Source organism: Macaca fascicularis, chromosome 3 (assembly GCF_037993035.2).
Source record: "Macaca fascicularis isolate 582-1 chromosome 3, T2T-MFA8v1.1".
NCBI classification, from domain to species: Eukaryota; Metazoa; Chordata; class Mammalia; order Primates; family Cercopithecidae; genus Macaca; species Macaca fascicularis.
In genome coordinates, this window is record NC_088377.1 from 75,026,187 (window position 1) to 75,044,897 (window position 18,711).

The 18,711-nt window shown below is 44.9% G+C and overlaps 1 protein-coding gene across 1 annotated transcript in view; it reads right to left on the reverse strand.

Annotated features, from left to right (window-relative positions):
• The window catches only part of LANCL2 (LanC like glutathione S-transferase 2), a 65,565-nt gene extending 54,806 nt beyond the window's left edge, over nt 1-10,759 (reverse strand). Inside the window, exon 1 of the mRNA XM_005549557.4 lies at nt 10,552-10,759. Coding sequence (XP_005549614.1) covers nt 10,552-10,755 — 204 coding nt within the window. The 5' untranslated portion in view covers nt 10,756-10,759. The remainder of the gene's footprint in view (nt 1-10,551) is intronic.
• Between the last annotated feature and the right edge of the window lie 7,952 nt (nt 10,760-18,711).

An 18,711-nucleotide genomic window follows, 5' to 3' on the forward strand; every position in this document is an offset into this window, starting at 1 on the left:
CTGAGGAGCTTGCTTTGCAGGGCTGTCCATGTGGAGTCTGGCGGATCCTGAGCCCCATGAAAGGAATGCATTGACTCTGTCTAAGACTGTTGTTGCCCTTCACTGCTATCATAAAAACTCTATGGTGAAGCTACAACTATTAACCCCATTTACATATGAGAACTATGAGAACTATGAAGCACAGGAGAGAGGTAAAGTAACTTACCAAAAGTGATATCAACAGTAAGGGGCAGACTGGAGTTTGGACCCACGCAGCCACTCCAGACTACAAGCACTAGGAACCTTTATGGTAGGCAGGATGGCCCCCAAAGATGTCCTGGAACCTGAAACAGGTCACAGACCACAAAACAGGGAGAGGATGCTGGATTATCCAAGCAGCGCTCATCTAATCCTATGAGCCCATAAAAGCAGAGAACCTTCTCCTACTGAAGTCAGAAATATAGGGCAGAAGGTGAAATCAGAGAGATGTGAAGTGTGAGAGAGACTTGATCTGCAGGTGCTGGAAGGACCATGTGGAAAGCATGGGCAGGGCTCAGGCGGCACCGAGGAGCAAAGGCCAGCCAGCAGGGAAGTGGGCAACACTCCTGCAGCCGCAATGAATTGGATTTGGCCAACAGCCTCAACGAGCCGGGAAGCAGATACACCCTCAGCGACCAGGAGAGAAGGCAACCTTGAAGACACCTTGACTTTGGCCCTATGAAATTCTAAGCAGAGGAGCCAGTAGAGCCAGACTGTACCTGGACTTCTGACTTCATTTTAAAGATGATAAATAAATAGGTGCTGATTTAAACTGCAAAATTGGTGGTATTCATGGCAGCAATGGAAAAAGAATACAACTTTCTTAGCTAATCCTTTGAGTGGCTTTGGAATGGCCAAGCAACAGAGTCTGCCTGGGCAACTCTGAGAAAGACCCTGGAGGAAGAAGCCTCTCACAGGTGTGTCACAGAAAGACAGGAGCTCGCTGTATGAAAAGCAGGGGGGCATTCTGTGCTGAGGGACAGAGATGATATTTAAAATGCATTTAGGAGAAAGCCATGGGCATTCCTGAAGAAACAAGCCATTCCATCTTAAAAATATGGAATATGCAATCATTCTCTTTCTAAAATACTTGTGTTATTCTGTATTTTTTATGATAAATTTAGTGCTAGTTTGAGGAAATAAAACTGCCATACATAAAAATACAGAAAACTTAAAAAAGATTGACAATTAACTTGTAAAAAATTATGATCTTAACTACAAATAGAGGAGAGTGAAAAGTCTAAAAACAAGAGTTCAACATGTACATAATAACTAACTCCTAAAAAGATAAAGGTATATTTTGAATAGTTATGCATAAATTGAACATTTAGGCATGAGTAATACTTGAAATGCACCAGGAGAGCTTAATTTAAAAAAAAAAAAAAAAGATAGTTTTATTATTACTACACTCCTAATAAATGGGGTATTTGAGACACTTAATCTAATTTAATCCTCTTGATAATCCTCTTGATAATCCTAATTTAATCCTCTTGATAATCCTAAAACAACATTACCATCATGGTATGCATGCAGAAACTGAAGCTAAGAGAAAATAACTTGCCTACATTTTAAAGACGATAAAAATAGTTGTTTGACTCACATTTTACATATGTGATGATGTGCAAACTTTGCAAACTGTATACCATAAAGTAATTCTTTTCTTAGGAAAGATTTTAATAAACCTTTCTGCTAAGGGGTATGGGTGGGAGAAGTGCATTTCCTAATTCAGCTCTCCTAGGCTAATGATCACTTGTAATGTTAGATATATGAAGATATGATGTGATGTTATACCTAGCAAGAGTGTGGGCTTGCTTTGTAACACTCCATTTTGCAAACAAAATGAATAAAACAAAAGTCCCCCAATCCCTACCTCAAAGCTAATTACTACATGGGAAAAGGAGGCAGGAGTAGAGAAGCTGTATCTTCTGACAGTAAAGAATTAGATGGTAGTGAAAACATCTACCTTTAATAGTGGTATTTTCAATAACAGGTCCTTACCTAAACTGAATCTATCAAGATAATGCTATTTTGCAGAGTTGTTTGAAAATAGTTCATTCTGCTAAAAATAGTCATAGATTTAAATAATCTGGTCTGCTTCTGTTTTCTTATTTCAAACTCAGTAATATAACAGAAAAATATTCTAGATTACATATCCTAAGCACACACACCTCAATCCAATTTTGATGTGTATCATAAAAATTCATCTGCCATCTATGCTCTGTAGGGGATATATGGCATAACCACAAGGAAGTCTACAATTGCAATAAAGAACCAAGGACAAACTGCTAAGTGACAATATATTAATAAACTGCACACAAGGGCTCAAAACATACATAATTACAGTTCAAGGGACAAGGAACCCATGGAGATAGTGGGACTTTGTGGTCAAATTATATTTAATTATGGAAAGCTCTCAGTGAAAAGTTAGGTTTCATTTTGATTAAACAATTGCTGCATGGTACTAACTAAAATCTATAAAAGACAGGAACGTTTTCTGAAAAACTCAGTTTGTTACATGCAATTCCGTTCACGCAAAATTTGCTCAAAACCTAGTCTGGCCTTAGTCAACTGCTAGTTGCCCTTACAGAGCACACTCCTCACCCAGAACTCCCAAAGCATATTACACAGTTCTTGACTTACAGTAGCCTGGAATGTCATCCAGGAGTCCAAGATGTAACATTCTAGATACAGAATAGCTTTTAAAATACAAAATTATATCATTAATATGCAAAAAATGATTCTCATAAAAAATAACAATTTTTAAAATTTCAATAGATTTATTCATTCTACAAACATTTACTACCTACTGTATTCCTATTTCAGTATCAAGCAGTGAGGATGTTTAAAAATAACTCCCTGGGTGTGATGGCTTACACCTGTAATCCCAACACTTTGGGAAGCTGAGGCAGGAGAGAATTGCTTGGGCCCAGGAGTTCAGGACTATCCTGGGCAACATGGCAGGACACCACCTCTACAAAAACAATTTTAAAAATTAGCTGGGTGTGGTGGAATACACCTATAGTCCCAGCTACTTGGGAGGCTGAGGTGGGAGGATCTCTTGAACCTGGGAGGTCAAGGCTGCAGTGAGCTATGACTGTGCCACTGCACTCCAGTCTGGGAAACAGAATAAGACCCTGTCTCAAATTATTGAGACATGTCTCAAATAAATAAATAAATATTAAAAAAATTTAAAAATGATAACTCAAGTACACTCAAGAAAAAATTCCTGTTCTCAGAAAGGAATAAAGTGGGGAAAAAGAAATAGAAATGTATTACAGTAAGCCCTTGGTAATCATGAATTAAGTGTTCAGAGCTTCTTTTTGAAGTTTCAAGCATAAACTTATGAATCTGGAGACCCAGGCTATGATAGATGACAATTTTCAATCTTGCTGAGGCCCAGAGGGTGCACAGCATGAGCTGGTAGGTTCTACTGTGGGTAGAATTCCCAACCTCCACATTTCCAAATGGTTTGGTTATTCCTTATCATCTCACCACATCATCAGGAGTTCCCACCCCCTTTCAGAGATGATGAGAGTGAAGAATGTATGTGTATGGAATTCAGAAATCCAGAAACTGTTGGCAGTCTGAGGATATATCCATGTGAATATTGTACACCTAACCATATTTTCCTTAGAAAGAAAAGGAGACAAGAATAAACATTTATTTAAGGAGCAAAAACAGGCATGTATTTTTTTTCTGCATTCCACTGAAAATATAAAATGTACAGAAATTTTTCATTATCACATTTTATACTCTAATACAAATAAGTTACGTCTATAATAATGTTAATAGCTATCACTAACTGAACTCTTACTACTCACCTATGTATCAGTAACTATGTGTACCTAGGTACTAACTGTACTCAGCACCGTTCTGAATGTTTTAAATGTATTAACCTAATTAGCCATTACAACAACCCAGTGAGGAGGGGGTGGTTATATTACATCTACATTATTAAAAGTTTTAGCAAATACGTTATATTACAACTATGTTATATTAAGAACCTCAGTTAGCCTTTCAATTTAACCATTTACATCAAGTTGATGAGGTAAGAAAAGCAAGGTTCAGCGTGTGATTAAATAACTTGCTCAAAGTCTACAAGTCATAAATGGCAGAAAAGTAGGAGTCAAACACAAGACTATTAAAGCTCTTACCTGCTCTATAATACAATTTATTTCCAAAAGATGGAAAATGTTCATGTATAATATCTTCTTAGTCTCCTCTCCATAATCTTGCCATTACCCTTCTATATCAATATCTTTCCACATCAGGAATTGAAAACCGGCTGGAGGTTAAGTTCATATTAAAAGAAAATTTAATAAAGCTATATGTAGAACAGTTTTCCTCAATGCTTCTCAAATGTATGAGTACTCTGGCACGAGAATCTTGTTAAAATGCAGACTGCGGTTCCTTGGGTCTGGAGTGGGATCCGCATTTCTAACAATCTTTGAGGAACTGCTGATGATTTTGATCCACAAACCTCACTTTGAGAAGTTGTAGAGTATATTCCCCCACCTTCCACCTGACACACACACACACACACACACACACACACAATTTAGTTCATTTTGAATAAAGAGAAAAAAATTACATTTCTCTGGGTATTAGGGTAGTACTGATTTCCTTATGTTTCCATTATATATTATGATGTTAAACAAATTTTAAAGTTTCAAAACAAAAATTAAATAATCATAAACTAAAGCATTTCCAACAGCTCAAGATTGTGTAAAATTATAGACAAGTTTTCCTGATTTTTTTTCTGTGGAAAAAGTTGTAAAGTCCTTTGGATTGACCAGAAACTATAAAACTCCCAGAAGAGAACACGGGGAAAAGCTCCTGGACACTGGCCATAGCAATAATTTTTTGGTATCACACCAAAAGCTCATGGCACAAAAGTAGAAATAAACAAATATTACTATATCAAATGTAAAAGCTTCTGCACTGCAAAGAAACAATTCTTAAAATGAAGCAGCAGTGTATGAGCTGAGAAAAATTCCTTGAGCCCGGGAGTTTGAGACCAGCCTGGGCAACATGGCAAAACCGTGTTTCTACAAAAAATACAAAAATTAGCTGGGCATGGTGGTACCCGCCTGTGGTCCCAGCAACTCAGGCAGCTGTGGTGGGAGGATAACTCGAGCTCGGGAGGGAGCCACAATCATGCCACTACATTCTAGCCTGCAAACACCCAAAACTATACATAGAGAACAAAACAGCGGTTACTAGAGGCAGTGAGTTGGAGGAAGGAGAGGATATAGTCAAAGGATACAAAATGGCAGATATGTAGGACAAACAAGTCTAGAGTTCTAATGTACAACATGAGGACTACAGGTAATAAAAATGCACTGGATGTGGGATTCATGCTAAGTGAATAGACTTCAGCTGCTCTGGCCACAGAAACAAAAAACAGTGGGTAATTATGTGACATTGGGAATATATTAATTTGCCTCTCTACAGAAACCATTTTACTAACTATATGTATCACATAACATCATGTGGTATACCTTTTTTTTTTTTTTTTGAGGCAGAGTCTGCACTCTGTCGCCCAGCCTGGAGTGCAGTGGCGCGATCTCGGCTCACTGCAAGCTCCGCCTCCCGGGTTCGCGCTATTCTCCTGCCTCAGCCTCCTGAGTAGCTGGGACTACAGGCACCCGCCACCGCGCCCGGCTAATTTTTTGTATTTTAGTAGAGACGGGGTTTCACCGTGTTAGCCAGGATGGTCTGGATCTCCTGATCTCGTGATCCGCCCGCCTCGGCCTCCCAAAGTGCAGGGATTACAGGCGTGAGCCACCGCGCCCGGCCTATACCTTAAATATATAATTTTAAATCTCATTTTAAAAGAATCCTTTTAATCCATCAAGTCCTTCAGCATCAACTCCAATCACCCTCTTCAGCCTTATTACCCCCAGTGCCATTCACGTTCCCACTTCTCCAGTCATGCTGTACTCCTCGATATTCTCATAATGTGGTATCCCTTAAGTCCTTGCTCATGGAGTTCCCTACCTGAGCCTGGAAAACCCCCACTTAATCTTTCAAGGACCATACAAGTATCATTTTAATGTAAAACGCCTTCCCTGATGCGAACGGGCAGAATTAACATGTCTTCTTTCTTCTCGTGTGTCCCCAAGATATTCTTTATATATGGTCACTTACTGTAACACTCATTGCAGGAGGCTACACTTCTATTTCTAGCAATGGTGCAGTATCACAGCAATTTCTCTGCCAGCAAATGAGGTATGGCCATGCCCTCTCTAACGAGTTCAAGATTTCAGCCCTGGCTGAGCACTCTACAGTTCATGGTATTTACACTCCTGTATAATCCCTCCACTTGAGCGTGGGCTGGATTTCCTGTCTTGCTTCTAATATGATATAATATGGCAGGCGTGATGGTATGTCACTTCTGAGATTACATAATAAATACAATGACTGCAGCTTCCATCTTGGGTGCTCTTGCACACTTTTCTCTTCGATCACTCAGTCTCGGGGAAGCCAGCCACCATGTCATGAGGCAGCCCTAAGGAGTGGCCCATGTGGTTAGACACTGAAGCCTCCAGAAAACACCTAGCAAGGCCGACTAACAACCATGTGAATGAGCTTGGCGCAGATTCTCCTGCCCCAGTTAAGCCTTAAAAGGACAGCAGCCCTGGCTAAGCTTGAGTGCAGCTTCTCCAGAGACCATGAGCCAGAACCACCCAGCTAACCTGCAGCTGGATTCCTGACTCTCAGACACTACATGAGACCATAAGTGTTTATACAGATGCTAAGTGTTGGGATAATTATTACACAGCAACACAGCTAATTACAGGGGCCTTTACTCGAGTGCCCTCTCAGCCCTAGGGGTGGGGCTGCTCCTTCTGTCTGCTATTCCTATACTCTTCAGAGTTCTCTTTCCTTCTCATGAGACAATCTCACATTACTCCAGTCTCACAGTTCATAACAATTATTTATGTTAAACTTTTCCTATTAAACTCTGCATGGTATCCATCTCCTGGATGGACTTGAACATTGGATAAAGCTGCTGCTGCTCCGGTCAAAGAATCACACTTTGAGAATCACTGGCAGAGATTAATCATGATTCAGCTCCTGGAGCTGGGCTCAATTCCCCTTAAGTCCACAGTCACAACAAAATCAAGTAAAAAGGAGGAAACGGCTTTAGATGAGTAACTAAGAGTGTCTGCTTCAGAGGCCTTCCATAATTGAAAACAACTGCTACTATATTGGTTCACTGCTTTTCATAATATTTGGCTCAATAATGTAAAAAATGTTATAAATACCAATGTATGGAAATATGGCTCAGAGAAGCAGACTTGAGTGGTTTTCAGAATCAGAGGCTAATTTTATTGACTGATCACACCACACACCTAGGCAGCCAATCTAAAATGAGGTAGAGTAAATGACTTAAAGAATACTTAGTAATAAAATGTTATTGTGTTGGTAGATTTTTGTAATCCTTACTGGGTAACATCATGGAGAGAAAATTATTCAATGCTTAACTTACATATTAACAAGTTACCCTAGGGGTACCACAAAGTTCAACAAACTAGGTGGCTTAAAACCACATAAATTTATTTTCTCATAGTTCTGGAGTCTACAATTCCAAATCAGCATATCAACAGGGCCATGCTCCTCATCAAACGTACAGAGGAGAATCCTTCCTTGCCTCTTCTAGTTTCTGGTGTTGACTGGCAAGTTCAATCTCTGCCTCCATCATCACATGGCCATCTTCTTTCTCCCTATGTCTCTTTCTTCTAAAATTGTTTTTAAAAAAAGAGACACAGTCTCACTATGTTGCCCAGGTTAGTCTTGCACTCCTGTTCTCAAGTGATCCTCCTACCTCGACCTCCCAAAGTGCTGGTATTACAGGCATGAGCCATCACACCCGGCTCTCTTCTCTTCGTATAAGAACATCAGTCACATTGGATTAAGGGCCCATCATATTCCAGTATAACCTCATTTTAACTAATTACATCTGCCATAACCTTATTTCCAAATGTCACATTCTGAGGTTCCAATGGGTTAGGACTTCAACCTTCAATACCTGTTTTTCTGGTGGGGGACACAATTCAACCCATAACATTCTCATTTTCTTGAAATTTCATGTCTACAAAAACAAGGCATAGTTTGACATCCTCAAATTGCATTCTTATTTTTAAAATCAAAATTTTAATCTGTCAATCATAAAAATATTAATAGGGAGGACAGTGGCTCATATTCATTTTATCTGATGACTTTCCAATTATCAAGAGGCAGTCTTTCACTATCCCTCTCATTTTCACATTCAACAACAATATGATGTCCATTTCGTCCTTTCTTTAGCATATACTCATAACCACTGGCATAGGTCCCCACCCCAACTTAACATTTCATTGCAGAGATATCACAAGCCCCATTAGTTACCTGTAGTCTAATTTTCTATTCAACATAAATCAGGTATATAGCTGAGGTCAAAAATCACATTTATCCAGATATAAAGGGTAAAAAGAAAAATACGCAATTTCAGAACTTTGAGTTCAATTAGTGTTTATCTCCTGTGAAGTTGCAAATGAAACTCACCTGATTCCCATGTCTCTATCATTATTATTATTCTCATGTCAGGAGTTCATTTCATTCATCTTTCACTAAACATTTGCTGTAACCTACTTACTCTAAGGATAGTATTGAGATGGCAACTGGTAACAAGAATGAATGATGCAGTTTCTTCAATGCTTGCCAGATTTTTATTTTAGTTATTAAAAAATGAAACACTAAGTCACAAATGAAACACACATTTGTATGTAAAAATAGAAGAAATCTAGAGAAAAACCAATATTGAATATGAATTGTAAACTATGTAACTTAAATCATCAGGGGGAAGAGGTTAACATTTATTGAGGCCCTACTTAAGGTACCACATCAGGCAGTTTGCTAGGCAATTTATATGCTTCATCTAATTCAGACACATCCCCATGAGTTAGGACTTGTTCCCACAGGTTTCCTTGCTTTTGTTTTTGAGACTGCGTCTAGCTTCTGTCACCCAGGCTGGAATGCAATGGCGAGATCTCGACTCACTGCAACCTCGACCTCCCAGGCTCAAGCGATTCTCATACCTCGGTCACCCGAGTAGCTGGAACAACAGGCGTCCACCACCACGCTCAGCTAATTTTTGTATTTTTTTTTTTTTTTTTTTTTTTGTAGAGACGGGGTTTCGCCATGTTGGCCAGGCTGGTCTCGAACTGACGGGCTCAAGCAACCAGCCCGCTTCGACCTTCCAAAGTGCTGGGACTACCGGCGTGAGCCACTGCGACCGGCCTGTTTCCAGTTTTTAACCACATTCAAGAAGAAAGAGGTTTACAGAAGTCACTTGCCTTAGATTCCATATTCAGACCAATAGCTCTTTCAAAATTACCTTCTTAGTTTTAGCCAACTTGTCGCCTTTACAAATATGTAAATATGGGGATCCAGGGAGGTGAAGTGGGCATTGGAACACGTACCTCAGTGGAAAAAGAAAACCTGGTAAAGGTACGGTTTTACCAAGCATGAAAACAGTTGTGCTGATACTCAATCTTCTATTTCATTTCCACTTTTTGCCTCCTACCTTAGATTTTGTTCAGACAGCCCGTGAAGGCTGACAGGGTATGCCACCCCAAAAATATGTCTCTGGCATAAGCATTATTTTAAGCTAAAAGCACTTGAAAAACCAGAAGAGTGTTCTAAACTGCTCCCTTTTCTTCCTAAAAGGAGATAAAGCTGTAAAAGATGGCCTCCCTACGCCAGGGACAAAGAAACACTCGGCACCGCAGCCGGGAAAAGCGGAGATTTCTACCCAGACGCGGTTCAGTTCCATCTTCCGTTACCCTCTCCGCACACTTTACTCTCCCACAGCTGCCGCTCTTGGTTCTGCCTAGCATGAAAGTATTTGGGTTTTGCCACTTCTTTGTGTCTTTTTCACGTATAACACGTTCAAGAGATGTGTATGTTTTTCTCCTGTTAATCTGTTTTATGTCAATGTAACGCTGTGGCCCACCTCGCGAGCCTAAGAAAGTGAAGTTTGGCCTCCCCTTACATCCACTTCCCATTCCTGGGCACACAGACAGTAATAAATCTACATGGACAATGCTTCTTTGTCAGCGGGAGCCCAGGGACCAGACATGGCCAAGAAAAGCCGGCCTCCAGGCCAGGTGTGAGGAGCAGGTCGCCGGCAGAGCGCTCCGCCGAGTGGTGGGAGGTGTCCGCGGGCCTCACCGGTGCACAATCCCGCACCGCCAACCGCCGCTCGGACCAAAAAGGAAAGCACACTGTACGCGCATTTCAACGGCGCGCGGGACCAGGAGGGCCGAACTGCTGGAACGTGGCTTACGCAGCTGAAAACCCACGAACCCTACGCGCCGCTCACCGCGAAGGCCCGGAGCCAGGTGCCAGCGGCTACCATCCGGCGCCCTCCCGCCCGAGGCCCTCCCAAGCGCGGCGCGCGCCTGTGACGTCACGCCTGGCGGAGGGTGGACGCTACCACCGCCGCGCTCCCCCTCCGGCGCCGCTGCGTCCAGGCCGCCGACTCACCTTCCCGTCCTGATGAAACGGGAGGCCGGGCTCATCCGTGGTGGCCGGGGGACGAACACAGCCTGTCTCTTCGGCCGCTCCGGCGGCGAGCAGCGCCCCGGTGGCGGCCTCGTAGTCCGGGAAGGGGTTGGCGAACGCCCGTTCCTCCATTTCTGCCTCCCCTCCCAGGTGGAGCTTCAGCCTCTTTGACATGGTCTCGCCCATCTCCGCCGCGGTACGGCGCGCGGGCGGGGACAAACCTCCTGCCTCGGTGCTGCGGCTCGCCCAGCCACCGCCTCCTCACGGGGCCCGCGCAGAGAGCGTCCTCTAGGAGGAGCGAGGCCGCGCGCTGGCAGCAGGAGCGGGGCCTCTGCGCTGGGACTGCCTCGTCGCGGGCTGCTGGCACATCAGGCGGCCGCGGAGGCGGTGGGCGCGGTGCCTCTGCCCTGCTCCCGGCGCCTCTGCCCTGCTCCAGGCGGGGAGGAGCGGGCACGCGGGAGCGCCCGGCGGCTCACAGCCTGCTCGCGCCTCCCTGCACCTTCCCCGTGGCCCGCAGAGCCCGTCCGCGGCGACGCGCACGGCCGGGGCTGGAGTCCCCGGGTCGGGATCGCTGCGCCCGGCTAGCCGTTTTGGCGATTTCCAGAGAAAACCGAACGCCCGCAAGGGCCACGCTCCCGCGGGGAAAACCTGTAGAGAAGAAGTCGCTGTCACTCAAGGTGTGTGCGCGTCGCCGACCGGGGCGAGCACAGCCCCTGGCGCGCGGTCGTCAGCCTGCATTTCACCGGCCCCTGCTGCGCCAGCCCAAAGGAATAGCAGCAGTTCTTTGATATTAAGAAGAAGAAAAAAATCTCCTCTAAAGAACAGAATTTCAAAACAGCCTAAAACACTGCAAGGCTAGTCTCCGAGGGAGGGGGAGGGAGACAGTCCCTCCTATTCATCACTGTTGGAGGGGGGTGTCTGGGAGGAGGAGCCACAGGCCTTTTTTTTTTTTCTTTTTATGTTTTATGTTCAGTCCCTTTGTTTTGAATAAATGGACTTCTTTGGTACCGGGACATAAAATGAAAGCATACTTAATTATCTAACTATTTTATCGACCAGAAAGAGTCCTCCAGTGTTAATTAGCAAAGAGCATAGTATGTATTATAAAAAGGACACAACCAACCAGATCTTTGCATTTGTATAATCGTGATGTGGTTTACTTCAGTCTTCATTGGTTCTCTTTATTTTTGTTGTTTGTTTAGAACCAAATACGTGTAATGATTTCTGCTCCTTGAGGAAAATGTCTTATTTCCGTTGTCTTCGCTCAGTAAACATTGAGCACCAAATGGTACTAGGTGATGAAGAAATAAGAGATTAAAAAGATAGTTTTGGCTCTCTGGGGATTCCCAGTTATTGGGTGAGAAAAGCAAGGATTACAGCATAGCTGATGTAGGTGCTTTTCTGGAAGCAAGCAGAGATACACGTTAATGTAATGTAAAAAGTGACATGATGAAGAAAAACACAGTGCCGAGCACAGGGAGGGCTCGGTCCCTCCTGCCTAGGTGGCCTCAGTGGAGTGATGTGGGAAAGTCTGGCTTCCCACTACCTCTTCTAGTGTTCCCCCCAACCCCACAGGGCTGGACATGTGAAACACACCCCACCAAGAACGTGACCATGGGAAGGTACAGTGTAGAAGAAAATCATTTTAAAGGGGGTATTCAGCATAAGTATCTTCAAAGTTCAGGGAAGCAGAACGGATACGACAGGATGACTGTTATAGCAGCATCCCTTAGCTCCACTTTCTTGCTTTCCCCTTTCCTGGGGTCTTTTCTCCCATCAAATTTTCATAGCTACACGGTGTAGGAAAATCCACTCCTGGAACTACTGATGCCGACATGCCTTAGGAGCCATCCTTATCGCACCACAGGGATTCAACTAGACGAAATAACCCACAGTAGATGTTGCCCAAAGCCTGGGGAACTATCACGCCTTGGACAGGTACAGCAGAAACGTCCACTGCGGGCTTTGTTAGGTTAAGCCTAGTGAACTCTGAGCTCTCCCTACCCAGAAGGGAAGTGAAGATGGTCTCTTCTTCCTCTCTTCTGCTGGGGGATAACTGGTAACTGTTGGCAAGGACACAAACCTGTCCTAAAGAAGACCAATATTTTCAAAAGCTGAAAAATCGAAACCCAATTTAAGGATTCGGTATATTTTCCTAAATGCTGTCTGATCGGCAGATCCTCTGCTCTCCTGGACAGCTCTCTGACACTATTTTATGGAGAAGTGGCAGGTTCCCTTTCTTCAGCCTCCTGTCCCCTGGGGGCTTTTTAATGCAGAACACATGGGATCCCTTCTGCGGCCCTTTCGGCCCTTTCGCACCCAGGGCTATCTTCCCCCCTGGCCACTCTTGAGCTCTTCAGTAGTACAGAGACCTTGGTCAGTTCCTTGAAATTACAACTTTATTTTCCTTAGGACAAGTCAAATTCTTAGGACACCCTCCCACTCTTCTGTGTAAGAGAAGGGCAAGAGGACATACATTCCGGCCCAAAGCACACCCAAGGAGTTGTGAGGACCCCTGGCAACCGACGTTTCTCTCGAAGACAGAGTCAAAGGACACGATGTGGGACAGGGCAGCATTGTGGCACTACGCTGAGATCTGGGGCGCCGTTCAGGCTGCGGGCACTGGGCGGAGCAGCACTTGGGGAAGCCGCCGGGTGCGGTGCCTGGGTCACGGCCCTCCAGGGAGGCCACCGGGCGGGGTGCGGGGCAAGGCCCTGTGGGGTGGCCGGCGGGTGCGGAAATGGTTATCAGGGGAGGGTGTGTTCATCCTTGAAAATCTGAGTCAAAATAAGCAGTGTCATCCTCTTCCATTTCCCAGTACCTAAAGTAGATGCCCCAAATGCCGCTGAGCTTGAGCTCCCTTCTAAAGCCACAGCAGGCAGCAAGGTGGAGAGGAACCCCAGAGGCGGGAGGTCACTGGGGAGCGGGAAGGGGGGTTTCGGGGCACAGAGCAGCGGTGACTGCCCGCAGGGGCAAGCCTGAGCTCCCCGCCTGCGGCGCTCCCCACCAAGTGGGGCCTGAGACAGGAGGAGCTGAGGTGGGGGCGCCTCCCTGAGAAACGCCACCCCTCAGGATAGCTTCATCTGGAGCGCCCCAAACATGAGAGACAGGAAAAGTGATGGAAAACCTGGGCCACGAGGGCTCTCACTGTGGGGTTCAGCCATCGCTGAGCCCTGGGGCCCCGCATACAGCCCCGGCTCTCCTCTGGTCAGGTACCACCCCCTGGCCCGGGAACCAAGCCTCAGGTGCTTGCAGGGCTAGAATATATGGTTCTGAGAACTGCGTGGCGCTGGGTCAGAACCACGTGGGGCCTGTATTATGTATTTCAAAACTTCATGCTTCCCTGCAGCCTCAAAACCGAAAACAGGCAGTGAGCCCCCCATCCCCCACCCCGCCCAGGTGGCCAGATGCCCGAGCGTGGTGAGCTGGCCCTGCCACAGTTCCCCTTCCTGCCCTGCCGCACTGTGACCTAGTGACAGAGATTCTTTGCGTTACCATACTAGTCAGGCTCCTGAATCTCCTCCAAGGCCCATCTGCACACTTCCTTATAAAATCCAGCTTTAGCAAAGAGCCTTGCTAAGTCACTTTAGCAAGAACCACTCCCTAATATGTGATCACCCCCATTATTTGACCAGGTTCCCCATCCCTCACCATCCCCTAGGTGATGTTGGATCATCCTGGCCTGTGTTCAGCAAGAAGCCTATTAGGTAAGATTAGTCAGTACCCACCTTACCCCTCATGTTATCTCTTAGTAATTTTCCATCCAGTCACCCCCACCTTGCTTCTTGGCTATCCATTTCCACTTGTATTGGGAATTAAGCTCAATCTTTCTCCCCTCACTGCAGAATCTCATTAAGGTCCTCAATAAAGTCAGCCGTGTGCTGTGAATGGTGTGAATGTTTTTCCTCTGTCAAAGGCATGTTGAGACTTAATCCCCAGTGTGACAGTAATCCATTCATGGATGAATGGATTAGTGGGTTGTCTCAGAGTGGGACTGTAGCTCTATATAAAGAAGAGAGACCTAAGCTGGCACACTCAACCCCTTGCCATGGGGTGCTCTGTGCTGCCTCCAGACTCTGCAGAGACTCTCCACCAGCAAGAAGGCCCTGGCCAGGTGTGGCCCCTTGACCTTGGACTTTTCCAACTCCAAAACTGTAAAAAATAAATTCCCTTTCTTTATGAATTACCTAGTTTCAGGTATTATGTTATAAGCAACAGAAAACAAGACCCTGTGCTTTAACAGTTGACATTGAATAATTTTCCTGTAATATTAGAGACGCTCAACACACCGATGAAGCCCCACCTGCTTTTTGCTTGTGTCCACCCTGACCCCCAGTGATAGCACTGTCTCACAGGTCCCCACTCCCTCTGCTCCCCTCCCTCTCACGTGGTGGAGCCCCTCCCTTTGCAGGGTGGCCCCTTCATGGTGCACAGTGACTGCCTTTCTAGGACCTGGAAGCACAGTCAACTGATTTCTGTGCCTCCCCTGTGTCCCCGTTGTGGCCGCACCTGACTGATCATGAAAGAATAGAAAACAGGGTCTCTGTCCACAGTACCACCTGTGGAAGGGTGATAGGAAAAGAGAAGGTAGTCATGCTGAGTGAAGGAACTGCTCTGCCAATAACGGTGCATTTTCCTCACCTCACAGCAGACCACCACACAGCAGACCACATGGGGACTCTGAGGGGTCTGGTGCTGCGGCCATCATACCTGTCAGCATGACAGAGACAGTATGGCACCCTGAAGAACAGTGGCAGCACTCAGGGAGTAGACTTGTTCATGAACATAAGACACATAAGACACCAGGACGACTCTTGTTAAGATTTGGGAGGAGACTGGTTTGCAGGCAATGAGCCATTGAAATTCGTAGGTTAGTGGGATCCGCTTTACCTGGCACAAAGAGCAGCTGCAGAGGTCAGATCTTTTCTCTAAAACATACAAAAGTATTTTCCTTAACAAGTGCTATAAGGTACCATCTCAGGTCTCAGGTTGCTGCTTCTGCCTTTATCTACATGATTATTTTCTTACTTCTTCTCCATGCAAAGAAATAGGCTTCTTTTGACACAGCCTGGACTACATTTGATGCAGCTTCTCCTTTTATAAAGAATGTGCTGGCCAGCTCCTTCACTAGTGTCCCAAACAGATAATAGCACGGAAACCACCCCCTCTCTGCCATGTGTCCATCTCTCATGGGATGTCGGGCTTAGTGTGAGGCATTTTGACATTGTTGAGACTATGGGTAAGGCTGCCCTCTAAGAATGGGTGAGACTTCCCCTTAAGTGAGTGGATGTCAGTCTTGCTCATCTTCCAGCTGGACCATATAGACAGGAATCGGGACTCCTGCCCCACTCAGAGCCCCAATCTCTTGGTCCAGGCATGGAGGGATCCAGTTGTGTCTGGGGGGACATCCAAGTGATGAGACCCCTGTTTAAGGGGAATACATTGTGCATTTTAAACCACATTATTATGTATGTGCTATCTTGATCTGTTCCCATTTTTCTTTGGAGCCTGATAGAGTTTGGATCCATGTCCCTGCCCAAATCTCATATTGAAATGTGATCCCCATTGTTGGAAGTGGGACCTGGTGGAAGGTCATTGGATCATGGGAGTGGATTTCTCATGAACGGTTTAGCACCATTTCATTGGTGATATCCTCATTATAGTGAGTGATTTCATGAGATTTGGTTGTTCAAAAGTGTGCAGCACCCCACCCCCAACTTCACTATCTTCTCCTCTGGCCATATCTCATGCCTGCTCCCCCTCTGCCTTCTGCCATGGTTGTAAGCTTCCCAGGGCCTCCCCAGAAGCTGAGCAGATCATCGTGCTTCCTGTACAACCTGCAGAACTGAGAACCAATTAAAACCTCTTTTCTTCATAAATTACCCAATCTCAGGTATTTCTCTGTAGCATATGAATACAGACTAATACAAGCCTTACTAAAGTCTTGTTTTAACAATTTCAGTTTGCGCTCACTCATATCACAGGAATGGAGCCCATTTGGGGTCAGAGCATCAAAGGGAGGGAGCTGTGCCCAGTCTGCCATCAGCAGGGGACAGCCATGGAAGTTAAGAAAACTAGGCCGGGCGCAGTGGCTCAAGCCTGTAATCCCAGCACTTTGGGAGGCCGAGGCGGGTGGATCACGAGGTCAGGAGATCGAGACCATCCTGGCTAACATGGTGAAACCCCGTCTCTACTAAAAATACAAAAAACTAGCCGGGCGTGGTGGCGGGCGCCTGTAGTCCCAGCTACTCGGGAGGCTGAGGCAGGAGAATGGCGTAAACCCGGGAGGCGGAGCTTGCAGTGAGCCGAGATCGCGCCACTGCACTGCTGGGTAACACAGCGAGACTCCGTCTCAAAAAAAAAAAAAAAAAAAAAAAAAGAAAACCCAAGAGGGTGTAAATCTTGGGGAACAGGAGTTGGAGACACAAGATCCAGTTACCCTCCCCATGTGGTGTTTCTCCATTTATTTTCATGTTTGGAGGATCTGTCGTGGTTATTTCAAGGATACAGTGTGTTCCTTAAACTTCCTAAGAAGCTGTCCTGTGAGTGTAGGTCCTAAATTGTTCCATTCTCATAAGGACCCACTAAGCCACCTAGGAGAATATAAAAGGTAGAGGCTCCATGTTTGGGTATATGCCCAAGATAAATTAAAACATAAGTCAACGGGAAGACTTGTACATGAATGTTCATGGCAGCATTACTAATAGCAGCCAAAAAGGGTAAACAATACACACATTCCTCAATTGATGAATGGAAAAATAAAATGTGACACTGTATGTCTCTACAAGAGAATATTATTCAACACTGAAAAGGAATGAAGTATTGATACTTGCTATGACATGGATGAATGTTGAAAACATACTAGACAAGGAAGCCAGTCAGAAAATGGTAAATATCGTCTGATCCTATTTATATGAAATGTCCAGAATAAGCAAACTCATAGCAACAGAAAGCAGCTTAGGAGTTACCAGGGGCTGGGAGAGGGAAGAGATGGGGAGTGACTTATTAACGAGTCAGGATTTTCCTTTAGGAATGATAATGTTCTGGAACTAGGTAATAGTGACTGCTGCACAACATTGTGAACAAAATCTACTGAATTGTACACCATAAAATATTTAAAATGGTGGATTTTATGTTATGTTTATTTTATCACATAAAAGGGAATGCAGTATTGATACATGTGATAACATCGATGAACCTTGAAAACACTGTGTTAAGTGAAAGAAGCCAGTCACGGAAGATCACACATTGCATGATTCCATTTCTATGAAATGTCCAGAATAGGCTAATCTATTAAGACAGAAAAACAGTCAATATCAGGAGCTGATGGGAGGAGGTTGGGAACCGAAGGCTAGGAGGTATGGGGTTTCTTTTTGTAGTGATGAAAATTATCTACAATGGATTATGGTGATAGTTGCACAACTCTGTGAATACACTGGAAGCCACTGAATTTGTGCACTGTAAAGGAATGAAGTATATGGTATGTGAATTATATCTCATTAAAGCTGTTACACATACACTTGAATCAAGGGACTGATGACCAGTACCTAGATAGCAGGGTGCTGTGATCTGCCTATCAAACAATACAGGGAGAAAAAATGAATGATCTAGCTTGTATAATACCACATGAGGTGGAGAGACTCAAAACACCTGGGCTCCACACTGGGACATAAATTTTTTACTAATTAGAGGACACAAAAGAAGGCTTTGGATGTGAGCATTGGATGCTTCCCTCAAATGTGCTGTGACTTGTCCCCATGAGACTTAGTGTGCTGGGCAGAGGAAGAAAGAGAGAAGGATAAAGAGAAACAGACATGGATGGCATAATGTCACTCTAGGCTCTTCCTCAACAATGTCCAAGTTCTTCTCCCATCCCTGGGATTGGCCAAGTCTGGCAATGTCAACTGGATGGGGTGCCCCAAGCCCTATGGGACATACAAGGGTTCATTCCCAATTCTTCCCTTTGGAGAACTCTCCAACCCTCTACATTCTAGCCTACAGATACCCCAGGAGCTCTAGGACTTGTATCTCTGGAGTTTTTCTGGGGTATCTGTGGCTGGAACTTGTGGGGTTTTCCAGGAGAGTGCCCCAGAGAGAGATTAAGCCACAAGAATGGTGCTGTCACAATGACTTGGGGTGATT